The sequence below is a fragment of the Poromitra crassiceps genome (genome assembly GCF_964638095.1).
Source record: "Poromitra crassiceps genome assembly, chromosome: 22".
NCBI classification, from domain to species: Eukaryota; Metazoa; Chordata; class Actinopteri; order Beryciformes; family Melamphaidae; genus Poromitra; species Poromitra crassiceps.
In genome coordinates, this window is record NC_139647.1 from 19,940,549 (window position 1) to 19,954,089 (window position 13,541).

The 13,541-nt window shown below is 43.1% G+C and overlaps 1 protein-coding gene across 1 annotated transcript; it reads left to right on the plus strand.

The window, feature by feature from the left end:
- The first annotated feature begins 5,519 nt into the window (after nucleotides 1-5,519).
- epcam (epithelial cell adhesion molecule) lies at nucleotides 5,520-9,353 on the plus strand. Its single transcript, XM_083658679.1, has 9 exons — nucleotides 5,520-5,905; nucleotides 6,638-6,739; nucleotides 6,887-7,154; nucleotides 7,301-7,366; nucleotides 7,472-7,538; nucleotides 8,177-8,275; nucleotides 8,433-8,630; nucleotides 8,742-8,786; nucleotides 8,919-9,353. The coding sequence occupies exons 1-9, from the start codon at nucleotides 5,848-5,850 to the stop codon at nucleotides 8,940-8,942; spliced, it is 927 nt and encodes a 308-aa protein (XP_083514805.1). The 5' UTR covers nucleotides 5,520-5,847; the 3' UTR covers nucleotides 8,943-9,353.
- The last annotated feature ends 4,188 nt before the right edge of the window (nucleotides 9,354-13,541 follow it).

Below are 13,541 nucleotides of genomic sequence, written 5' to 3' on the forward strand. Positions count from 1 at the left end.
AACCTGACAACCCTTGAGACAGTAGGGAAGATAATAGGAGATACAGGAGAAGGTCATAGCTGGTTTCAATCATAGGTCTGCAGATGCACCTGAGACATGACACATGGCAGTGCATGTGTTACCTTTTGTATTACACATTGTAACCCTACTTCCTCATGGTCTGGCATCTACTGTTATTGTTGGCTTAACCCAGATAGATTGTCTCAGTCGCCACCCAATAAGGTCAGTGTTGATTCGCTGACCTGGCTAGAGGCCGGCCCTGCCTGACATCATTTCCCCTGACGGAAGCAGGAAGTGAGAGATGCTCTTGTGAATGGTGATGGTGAGGAACGTGTGTGAGAACTGTTTGACACGGCGAGGTTGAAACGCCAAGCGCCACGATACTGGACTCGTAGCGTGGTCGTGGAACAGCCTTCCTGGTGATGTTCGCTACGTCAAAGGAAAGGCTCACTTGAAAAAAGAATCTTAGACTTCACACATACAATACAATTTTAGTCCGTGGCCTGATGATGGTTCTGGGACACCCTATTGAGGGTCTTCCTCTGAAGATATATTTTTGTATATATTTACTGTCTTGCAGACTTTGCTACATTGCTTTATCTGTTTCTTTTTATCCCATTTTTATCCCCTGTTAGTGCGGCAGCTGAACTCTGGACCGCACTCCATCCATCCTCTCCATCCCCGTACCAGACCCCACCCAGTGACAGTCCAGCTTAGGGCCCCGACTCCTCTCCCTCCGTGGGCCCCTGTGTGCAAATCTCTTGTTGCCCCCTAGTGTTCTTATCTTCACTGTTCATCACGTCAGTACTTTTACTGATGTCTCTCAGAAAAAAGCAGTTAAGTTGAATAGAGGGATATGATAACAATCATCTCTGTTCATTGTGATTGGGTTACCATCTAGATGCTACTACTCCCTCTAGAGGCTGTGTCGGCTATTGTCTGCGTTATTACATAAATCCAGTGATGCCAACAGCAAATCTTATCAAGCCTCCCTCAGGGCCTCCAACTTGGAGTGAGATGGGTAAGAAAGCCGCCGTGACCTTCGGCACCAGAGCGGGTGGTCCACGAATCAGAAGGTCGGTGGTTCGATCCCCGGCTCCTCCAGTCTGCATGTCGAAGTGTCCTTGGGCAAAAGACACTGAACCCCGAATTGCTCGCGATGGCTGTGCCAGCACCCTGTGTGGCAGCTGGCCGCCTTCGATGTGTGAATGGGTGAATGTAGGCACATTGTAATGCGCTTCGGATAAAAGCACTGTATAAATGCAGTCCATTTACCATCCATTTACCATCTGGGTGGGATAGGCTGAAGAAATATTTGATACTTGGGGCAGTAGTTATTTTTGTAAGTGGGAGTTTAAAGGACCTGTCTCTCCGGGAAGTGAATCATTTGGAAAAAGCGGATGTGTTATGAAATGTTGCATTATTATATCTCCACCAGTATTAAAATGTGCTGCTGCCATCTTGGCCAGGTCTTGGAAAAGACACCTGTGGCTCAATGGACTCACCTGGATGAATAAAGGTTGAATAACAACACAGGTGACATAATGTCAGAAATACTTTTAGACAGAAACTGCAGATTATGTTTCTTGTCAGACAAGTAAAAGGGAGAAATTCTGTTTCTTCACAAAATGACTTTGCCTCACCGTGGACTTTGTCATGTGACTAAATGACGAGCTTCTTTTATCAAAGCGCCCAGGTATAATTCTGTTTTCTCAAAGCATAAATCATTAAGAACTGAATATCTTTCTTCAAAAATGTATATAGAGATGAAAGACATTCTTTATATGACAAACATGAAACAGAACAAAATGCCATAAGTAACAACTTAAGGTTATTATAGTTTTGCATTTTTCATTATTCCTAGCAATCTCGCGCGCTCGATTCCCGCTGTGTGGGCGACCAAAATATACTCCAAAATACATTAAGACATGACCTGGAGGAACACCATAGACAAATTCATGCTGTGATTTGGTATCAAAGAATTGTATTTCTCTGAATTTAGTGAGGATTTCTGTTCTGGAAATTGCTCAGATACCCCCTCATTGTCAATATACCTGGGAAAGCCATACATCCCCTGAATGCCTAGAGGTCACAAGGTCACAATAGCTCATTTTATACAGTGAGGTCAAATTTAAAAAAAATGGTCTCACTGCAATGAAGTGGCTACTGTGGACTATAACATCATCACACATGAATGACATGGTGACAAGAAAGAAAGAAAGAAAGAAAGAAAGAAAGAAAGAAAGAAAGAAAGAAAGAAAGAAAGAAAGAAAGAAAGAAAGAAAGAAAGAAAGAAAGAAAAGAAAGAAAGAATGAATTGCATTGATTCCCACTCACCGCGTACTTCCCCGTTCCATGGTGCCTGAAAGTGTGTTCTCCCCTCCTGGATCTCTCTCTCTCCTCGTCTCTGCTCGTCTGTCGTCTCCACCACCTGCATCTCTGTCTTGGCTCCTCTACCCCCCAAAGAGAATCTTAAGAGACATCAGAAACCTCTGAGAAAGGGAACACTCATATTCTTCTGCGTTATGTATCGGCCGTCGCACAATGAGTGGACAAGTCCCCTGTGGCCTCTGTTTGTCCTCTCCGCTGTAGAGAAAGGAATAGGAATTTCAGGACAGTTTCTGTTTTACACTTTGATTCTCCTGTATTCTGTTAAGTTGTTTGATTTGTATCATCATTTGTCTTTAGATATATCTTCAGCTATCACAATATTTCTTCTTTTTTTAATGGTCTCCATTTTGACCTTTTGCTGGCATGTTTCTAAATGTAGAAATAAAGATTGCCAATACACTAGGCTAGGCTCGGGCTCGACCGCAGAGTGGCTGCTGTGTGGCCTCGCCTGCTCTATTGGCGCAGCGCACAATTGCCCAACTTCGCATCACTGATGACATCAAAATTGCTCGAGTGACCATCACTGATCACATCATGGAGTGCTCGAGTCACTCGGCGCACAATTGCTCAACTTTGCGGCCTCGCCCGCAGCTCGGCTGCTGTGTGGCCTCGCCTGCACTATTGGCATGCGCAGCGCACAATTGCTCAACTTTGCATAATCAGTGATGATGTCACGATGCCTATGACATCATCAGTGAAGGTCCTAAGATGATTTTGGTCAATAATATGTCACTGATGACGTCACAATGCCTATGACATCATCAGGGATGTCACTCGCTGATGACATCATCCAAAGTGGGACAAAGCCCACTTACTCCCTTTTACTGTACTAGGCCGCAGCCTCAGTCTGTCATTTCAAATCAGCTGTGTGTATCTACAGTACGACACACAGGCCAGGGTAATATAAGGAGCTACTGGGCCGATAAGGCAGCTCCAGACACTGAGCTGGTTTATGAGCTCCCTCCACAGGTGGGAGGAGGAGGTTGCATCATACAGACAGACTTTATGGCCTGTCATAAAAGATTAGTGTCTGATCAATTGAGGCTGTACAATTGTTTACCCTCCTTTTTACACTTGACATTAAAGTCATAAAAATCGATTGTCATGTTTGTTTTTTATTATAGTGGTCAAAACAAATCTGTGGTTTAGCTGAAGGCTATTCAAAGCATAGATCATGTTTGATTTTATTACTGGATATGTGTGTCTGCGGCCTAAAGCTGAGTGGATGGGGTTTCACATCAGCACAGCAGCTGAAGAAACCTTTAGAAGACAGAGAGACAGGGTTTGGGAAATCTAGGTTCAATGAAACCTGCAGCAAGGCCTAGGACTTGTTAACAATCAGAGGGAGACACATTTTCATATGGTAGGATGCTGAGCCTAGACGCCAGCCGAGCCCAGATGGTAGCCTACCGTTTACCATACACTGGTAAACGGTATTGTCACTTTTGCTGGCATGTCAAGTGTTGGCATTTCAAAAAGAAAGCTTTACTGACCAAAACTTTTTCAAAGCATCTCAGATTTTCTTTTTTTCAAAGGGTTTTCCAAGTGGGAGGCGGGCCTCCCCAGCAGTTTCAGGGGAGGCTCAGTGAATGGAAGTGAAAAGATACTACACTCGTTATTAAAATGAGATCTCATAGAATAGCCTAAATGGATTTGATTTGGTTAAAGAGATAGTTCAGAGATACAGTAGTTTTGGAGAATTTGACAGTTTTTCCTGCTTTCCCAGAGTCAGGAACAAATACATGCCTTCAGACAGACCTTTTTATGTATTTGGTGTCTGAAGTATGACAAACAGCAATATCAGGCTATTTTAGCTCAATTGCTGAATGTCTACAGCTAGTCTATAGTTACTGTGCTTAGGTAGGTACTCTGATTTATTTTTTAATTATTATTTTTTTTTATCTTTTTGCTGCTTGAGTATGAGGTCAAATGATGGATTAGGGTAAAAAATTTCCACAGCTGCACAAAAGCAGGTGTGATGATTTCTCAGCAGGTAATCCCGGCGAGGCCCGAGGCGATGTGACTCAGCCGTGTCGCCTAACAGGACCTGTCACCTGACTCATAAACATATGAGAATATGAGAACATACTGTTGTGTTTTCCTCAGCTCAGTTTCAGTCTTGTGAGATTCCTCCTTGAACATTGTGATGATGACGTCACATTGTTTCTTATTTACAGTCAACTAAACAATGCTTATTAATGCTTATTTGTATGCACGTGTAGGCTAGTTTAGGTAGGCTATCTTGATTTGAAACAAGACCCCTGCACAAATGGTTTGATGTAACAAGTCTAGTTTACAATTTTGTTCTAATTTGACCTAATACCTAATCATAATTTTACTTTATGAAAATAACAAGTCATACCAAAGGAAACAGTATCCTACAGGAATATTATTGATACCATAGGATATAAAAAATACCATTAGGTATGATAAGGTCACTATAAACTCACCACTGAGACCCACAGAGTTAGACATTATAATGTTACCAAATCAGATTCATAAATAAGCCTACCTTAAAATACAATAAGGTCTCTATAAACTAATACTGCGATACTAATACTAATACTACAATACCCGGCCTATATTATAGTGATACTATAGTGATATTTTTCATTGGCGATATTTCTGCCAAAAGTTAGGCTAAATGTGTCTGGATAAAGTTTATGGTAATTTATAGAGTTGAAATTATCTTTAGAAATCTCTCACCTAGCTGTCAAGAAGACTGTTCCCTGTTAATACTGTTTATATCTGTTAATACTATATCTGTTAATATCTGAATCCTTTTGTAATATTTTATAATCTCTTTTGATTCTTTATAGCCTATTTGTTTATGTCTCGTATATTTGTTAATACCAATGTTGAACACCAACCACACCAAGACAAATACCTAGTATGTGAAAATCTCTCTCTCTCTCTCTCTCTCTCTCTCTCTCTCTCTCTCTCTCTCTCTCTCTCTCTCTCTCTCTCTCTCTCTCTCTCTCTCTCTCTCTCTCTCTCTCTCTCTCCAAATATGGTCAATAGAGGAAGAAAGGTGCCTTTGACGTAGCCCACCCCTCCCTCCCGCCCATTATGTAAATTGAATGACATCATGAGACTACGGGTGATATAAATGTAAGTACTTGCAAACGATGTTATCAGTTTGGCAGCAACAGCCGGAATGGAATATAATTAATAGCTAGCAAATAATAATACACAATAATTCGACTTCACCACTGTGTTGTTTAGCCACTCACCTGTTGAACGCGACCCAGTGGAGTTTCTCTCCAAACTGGTTTGACCAGGACACACCTGTGGGAAGAGAAGGACGCTTTGTGGGCTGCTTCGGCTCGCTTTTATTACTCCATCTTTGAGGACGACGCACGGACAGACACAAAAGGCGCACCGGGGAAACTTTTTATTTTACAGGCCTTTACCGTTACCGCTCCATTCAAGCTTTCTCTCTCCCAAAACTTCATCATGAAGATTTGGATTGCTCTCCTCCTCGCCACCCTTGCAGTGGGAGCCTCCGCACAATGTAAGTAGCCAGTATAATTGATTAACCTGTTGGATTAACTTTGCATTTACAACACAGTCCAGTCACACTCACAGGGCTCAGCCAAAAAACACGTCAAAAGTTCAATAGCAACGTTAGCAGAGTTATCAAGTAATAAAAGGGGCAAACAAAGTTATAAAGTAATGTTAGAAATAGTAGATTTAGATATGTTCTGCCTTGTAACGTTCACATGGGCTGTATTTGACTTGTGATTAACTTACTCGACTTTAATTGAACTTTTGCTTGTTTTAAAGTAATTGCACCAATTGGTGGGAGGTGTTAAAAGCATAATTGAAACGTTAAAAGTAGAATTTAAACGCTGTTCTGGTCGCTACCGCGGTGAGTTTCGGTGCAGTGCAGACTGGAGTGGGGGTTGGGAGGAGTTGTCCCACTCTGCTGGGACCTGCTGTGAGATGAAACCAACGCCCAAGTTGATTTCCTGCTAGTCTACCTGTTGCCTACCTGTTGCCTCATTGTTTATAGGAAATATCTAATGCAGTTTGCATTTATACTTGACTAAAACAGGATAATTATATGAATTATATAATTATCCTATTAGAAAGAGAGCCTACAGTAAGGGCCTCGTGAACTCACTTTACACAGTAAAAAATTCCTATTAGGTTTTGATTTAGGGCTTTAGGCCAAACTTAAGTGTTTAACTTGGATAAACCTGATGTTAAAAATGCTCAATCTGAATATCTCCCCCTTCCTCAGGTTCATGCAAGACTATGAAGTGGGCCACCTGCGATGGAAGCCCATGCGCGTGCAGCGTTCTGGTCGGCGACAACCTGAAGCAACCCCTCGTTTGCGATAAACGTAAGTTCCAGACTGCGATGACTAGCCTAGTTGGTCGCCCCAACATTTCTGTTTTGAAGGTTTGTTTTGGGTCAAGTTTTTAGACTTGAAGGAACGGCCTTCCATTTAAAATTGGGTCATATTTATTATTGTTGTTGTTGTCCCCAGTAATCTCTAAGTGCTACTTGATGAAGGCTGAGATGTACAGAGCCAGGAAGAACCTGAGCGTCCGTGGGGGTCCGGGAGGAAAGCCCGTCGAGACCGCCTTCGTGGACAACGACGGCATCTATGACCCAGAGTGCGAGACCGACAGCGGGAAGTTCAAGGCCAAGCAGTGCAACAACACCGAGGAGTGTTGGTGCGTCAACAGCGCCGGCGTCCGGCGAACCGACAAGGGCGACAAGAACCTCAAGTGCGAGAAGCTGGTGGAGACCTAGTAAGTCATTTGTTCAACATAATGGACGATTGGTGTGATCGATATGCATTATGCAATGCCAGGATGAAGAAAGGAAACATTGATAAGATGAATATTTTTTTACTTCCAAGTTTAAATCTTAACCCCATCTCTCCTTTTTCCCCTAGCTGGGTGCGTTTGGAGCTGAAGCACAAAGAAGGGCCCAAAGCACTGGACGAGGCAAAGTTGAAGACGTAAGTACATTTTAACGGCGTCCATTTTAAGATGCGAGACCACTCGGTCATCATCAAAGATTTGAAAAGATCAAGAATAATGGTTGTTTCTTGTCTCGATTACAGCGCCATTCAGGACGCCATCGGCAAGCGTTACCTCGGCTTCAAGAAGGCTCTTGTGGAGGAGATCAAGGTAAGAGAGGCTTACTGAGCGGGTGTGGCGTACGCCGTGTGACTTTAACGAAAGGGGCATGTCTAGTTTGGGACGTCATGCGTTTGTGTCACATTTCTATTATGTTAAAGGAACACTCCGCCCATTTTCAACCAGCTTTGTATCATTAGAACATCAGTAGTATATCAGAAAACTGTGAATTGTTTTGAAGTCTGTCATTTAATTTGACAGTTATTGAGTGTTAAAGTGTGGACCAGTGACATCACTGGTCCACACTAACTCAAAGTAATAACTCTTTAACTCAAATCAACTCTCAAACTGTAAACGGTTTTGAAGTCATTCATCTAGTTTGACAGTTATTGAGAGTTGATTTGAGTTAATGAGTTATTAATTTGAGTTAGTGTGGACCAGGTCCACACTTTAACACTCAATAACTGTCAAATTAAATGACAGACTTCAAAACAATTCACAGTTTTCTGATATACTACTGATGTTCTAATGATACAAAGCTGGTTGAAAATGGGCGGAGTGTTCCTTTTAATAGTAATTCTAGTGAAAACAGTCTCACAAATGTGTTTCCCCCCAATCTCGACAGATGTGAAAAGGATGCATTTTGAATTTTGAAGTGTTCTAATCGAATCTGTCTGACATTTCTGCAGTATGACAAGGACGCTCGTCTGATTGTGGTGGATGTGAAGAAACCAAAGGGAGACCGCGAGAGTGACCTGTCCCAGATGGCCTACTACATGGAGAAAGACGTACGTTGGAAACTTCTTTTGATCATGTTAACGCTGCAGCAATGAAACATAAGCCTAATATTTGGGTGTTGGACTCAAGGTATCTGTATAGTGAATGTTTAGATCCTGAGTTCCCCCAAAAAAAGTGTTAATTTCCATCCTCCCTTCCTTCCTGCAGGTGAAGGTGCTGCCCCTGTTCACGGACCAGGCGAAGTTTGAGCCCATGGTGGACGGGCAGAAGGTGGAGATGGAGAACATCCTGGTGTACTACGTGGACGAGGAAGCGCCCACCTTCACCATGCAGAAGCTGACCGGTGGTGTGATCGCCGTCATCGTGGTCGTGGTGCTGGCTGTGGTCGCCGGCCTGCTGGTCCTGGTGAGTCCACACACGTCCATGCTTGTCCCTTTTTTGTCTCCTCTATCACTCATTTGACACGGAAACGAGGGCGACTTTTTCTCTGACTGTTGTGTTTTCTGTCTTAAATAGTTCTTGGCCAGGAGGAGACAGCAGCAGCGGTACGCCAAGGCAGAGGTCAGTTGAAGAATTTGCAGAACCTAATTGCAATGCACACACCCGTCTGTTGAGTTGACTCATGCTCGTTCTAATAAGAGATTAGTTTCTGTTTTTTTTGTTTTTGATTTGGTTGTTTCTTTTGTCTTTCAGCCCAGAGAGATGGAGGCCATGTAAAGTCTTGCCATCCGAGTGGGAGTTCTGTGCAAGAACCAACAGCTCACCCTCGCCGAGGGGTTTATTTGCAGTGGGCGTTTGCCATTTGTTATGATTTACTTGAGGAATGCATACTGACGAATGCATATTGTAAAGGAACGATCAACTCGCTTTTATGTTGTCTTTTTTGGCACTACTGGTCGGGACGCTATCGCGTCATTTTATTTATGAAGTCTGAGACTCATGCCATCTCTTACGCCAAAATGAACTGTGCGTTGGAAAAAGAGAAAAAAAGATTGTATGGCACGTGCCCAGGTTTTTAATGTCAAAACGTATCGTCAAATGGAGAGTTTTCCAGGTTATAGATTGTACAGTTTCTTAAGGATTTGTGTTTTGTTGGATTGTTTTTAATAAAAGATGATTTTAAAATAACTCGATGTGGTGTTGGTTTGTTCATGCCATTATTAGAAGTTTTTGTTTTTGTAATGGAGGGAGAGAGGTGTTTTGGAGGCAGCTACCGCCGCCTCAATGGAAAAGTACTGCAGACAACATGGTGCAGGGGGAGGGGCACAGGCAGGGTGTAGTAGCAGCGTCTGTTGGAACTGTTTGCATGATGGTGACTGGTGAGACCAAAACTAAAACCTCCATAATCAAGTGTTCTCTGCACTGGTGTAGCACCATTGTGCAAACTAGCCCATATCATGCAGACATGAATACTTCAGTTTGAGACTGACAAGATCTAGTAATTGTTGGGTGTGTCCTTGTTAATGAATTTCCCAATGACCCCCCCCCACACACACACACACACACACACACACACAATCTCTCAAATTCATGAATGAAACATGTCTGCTTAAAAGGGAGGAAAACAGGGTGGATTGTAACAGGCCTCTGTTGTTTACATGGGGCCGGTGTGTCTGTATTCCCCACAGGTGAGACACTGCATGGGGTGTGGCAACCGTATTGTTTCTTTCGTATGCGTCACTCTCGTAGTATCTTTGGTATTTTGTGTATCCGGAGTCACATTTGAAATTGTGATTGTCTTACTGTCAGTTGCCACTTTATATGACCTGACAGGTAAATTTAAAGTAATTCTCAATTTTTTTATATATTGTAAAATGGCAGTTTCAAGATGATTTTAACAGCCATAGTGAGTAAACATGTTACAATTAAACCAGGACTTTGTCTTTGTACAGTATGCAGCGCAGTGATTACAGCAATAGCAAAGTATGGAGCAGACAGAAAGACAATCTACAAAGTATAAATTATAAAGTGCAAAGTAAAAGACCTATTTGAGACATATAAGGAAGGTCCATGTAAATAAGTCCATGTAAATGTCCAGTAAGTGATGTATAAAGTCCATGTAAGATGTCAAGTAAAGAGTAAGTACTTTAAGTGTCTGTGGGATAATGTCCACCTGGGCCGGGGGGTGGGACAGTCATTGCAGAGCACTGCCCAGGGGCATCGGGCGGGGTGAGGTGGGGTGGGGAGGTAGGGGGGTAGTTACAAAGCCCTGATTTGTGGGGGGTTTTGGGTCTCATTGAAGAGGTGGATGGCAGTTGGGTAGAAGCTGTCCCTGTGACGGGAGGTTCTGGTACTGCAAGACATCAGCTTAACTTGTTTTTTTTTTTTTACTTGTGTCAACGTATACCAGAGTCAACTCCTTCTATGTCTACATACATGGCCAATAAAGCTGATTCTGATTTTGGAAAGATGTCACGACACAATCGTGCAGAAACGTATCTAAATGGAACACATGAGTATGAAGTATTGGTGATACCAGTTGGCCCAGACGGGGGCTTTGCTTGTATCTACTGTAGATACCAATGACAACATGTGTTAGTATAGTCAGCTCTGGCCCTCTCTCTCTCTCTCTCTCTCTCTCAAGCCGTTTGGCATCCATGTCAAACCTGTCTGTCTGGTTCTTCTCTCCCTCTCACAAGCTGAGATCCACAACAAACACAGAGGCAGACAGGCTTTAAACAGCCTAATCTGTACTCCCAACTCAACGTGAGTCACTAAACCACACGGCCAGCAGCACACAGCAGTCCAGGGAAGCAGGGTTCTGCCAAGGTGCTTGAATTGTGCTTGGATTTTGAGGGGGGGAAATCCAAGTCCTGGAATACCTTGAAAATAGACCCTTTTTTTAAACAAGATGCTTAAAAGTCCTTGAATTTCACATGAACCACATGACGCTGTCTGTCAGTGAGGTCACGTCTTATATTTTGACCAAAGTTGGTATTAAAAAAGACAAAAAGCGCTTTACTGAGAGGTATGAGCATCTGTTCAAAGTCAAAGCAATCTTTAGACAAATATTTTACAAGATATAGAGACAAATACAAGATTGATAGTAGAATTAACTTGTTAAAGACCAAATGTAATATAACGCAAATTTGACATCCCTTTTGTGCCAAATTTATGTTTGTCTGTACAGATGAACTGTTTTTTTTCAATAAATCCTCCTGTATTCATTTACAACGAGTGACTGATTTCCTGATAAGGCATCACAACATTTCTATCACAGCTCCCTTATGACTTTTGCGACCCGTCCCTCCTGTAGAGGGATTTGAACTTTTGGACACACTGGTGGCCGTTTCTCTGAAGCGCCGGATGTTAAACATGGGATAATGAGGGCCACAACACAGGCCTGGGTGCTTTAACCTCATGAGAGGATGTTGTTCCAGATATTGAAGTATGATTTTTGGATATTGGCTAATTATGGGCGAGAGTGAGACAGGCGATGTTCTCAAACTGGTTGTAGGGTTAAGGTAACCTTGGAGGAGGAGGTTGGGAAACAGAATGATGGGGCTGGTTGTTTTGGCTCTGACAAAGCTATATAGTCAACATCACTGAATGGGGAGGTTGTAACTTTCTGTAACTGTAACTTTCATGCAACATAGGCCATGTTCAGACTAGGAGGCCAAATCTGATTTGTGAACTTTAGTGACCTATTAATGACTTTATCCAGATTGGTTTTATGACAGGCTCGCTGTAGACCGATATCCATCTTTCTCACACATAATGCACGCATGTGAGTGCGCGTGCACACTCCACCCCCCCCCCCCCCCCCCCCCCCCGAAACCAGGGCTGGTAGTCCAGATCTCCCACAATGGCTGAAAGCCGTGCCACAGCCAAGGCTGGATTAAAGTAGCCATGGGCCCCGGGGTTATGACTTTTTCAAGGCCCTGTGGGTGAAGATTGATTGATTGATTGATTGATTGATTGATTGATTGATTGATTGATGAAGTGATGATGAAGTATTTCTCTGCCTTCTCCTTAATCCTCTCTGGTGAAACAAGTTGCATGAGAGCAGGCAACTGTAGCAGGTTTTCAAACAGGAAACCTTGTCTAAACCACAAACTGCCCGTCTTTAACATAACTGCTGCAAACATCCCTTTTGGACGCACAATCGGCTAACACAGGAAGCTTTGACCTCAAAGAGAGATGACTGTCAAACTGCAGCCAAAACAACTTGGTTAAGGCTAGGCAAGCAAAACAACTTGACAAAGCTGAATTGATGAATTGTTGAATGTCAACTAATAAGCTGTTGAAACGTTACTAATACTCTGTAGACTATCTGTAGGCGGACTATCCAAGTAAAGTGTTACCAAATCGATTATTTGATTTGCGTGAAGTCCTTGAAAATGAAAAAAAAAAAATTGAAGTTCGTTTTGTAATGTCTGTATGAACCCATCCACCAAGCTTCCACCGATGAGTAGACGGTGATAGAGAGTAATGGAGAAAAGGAATTTTCAGCACGACTAACATGGCCACCATGGACTGGAGCATAGCATCCTGTCACAACACGCTCACATTGTTCAGATGAGCGTTTGGTTGTTTTGCTCTGCTGGTTCTTTCACAGCAGTAGTGCAGGTGAGGCCTAACAGCAGCGCAGACATCACCTGTTTAACTTTTACCCAGGATGTAACCACCTGTGACATGAATGAATCAAACGCATTTTCTGTATCTGTTAACATACTGCCCCCTCCTTTGAAAGCATATAATAGGATTTAGATTGGGGATGTAACTTCCTCTCTGTTTCTTCCCCTTTTCGTTCAATATGTACACGATATGGCTCAGTGATAAAGCATTGTCATCGATCATTTCTCCACTTCATGTCAGTTCCCCCTGCCTCACATGCTCTCTTCCTCTCTCTCTCTCTCTCTCTCTCTCTCTCTCGCCCTTCCTCCCCTCGTCTCCATGGCGACACAAAGACAAAAGCAGCTCTCTGGCTGGTTCAGACAAGTCAGGTGTCGTATGTCGTCGTTACCCCTCCCTCTCCCCCTCCCCCATGAATGCACCAAACCTGGAATGAGGGTGTGTCTCTAGTCGCCGCCAAGCCCAGGTATCGAGATGTCAGTCACCTTTTTGCACCAATGAGGAGGCCGCATACCAGTTTGGGGGCGGGGGGTGGGGAGGGGGGTAATGTGTAATGGAGTCCCAGTGTGTGACTGTTATGGTTTTGGAATGGTATGGTTGTGAACTCACTCCTGTGTCAGTGTGAGATAATGATAGTTTCACCGCGTGGATTATTGTTTGCAATGTGGAAAAATACACGTTGTCTCACGGAATTTTCGACACACTGTCAGAACCAGTTACTTGTTTGTCTTTTGGGTGTTT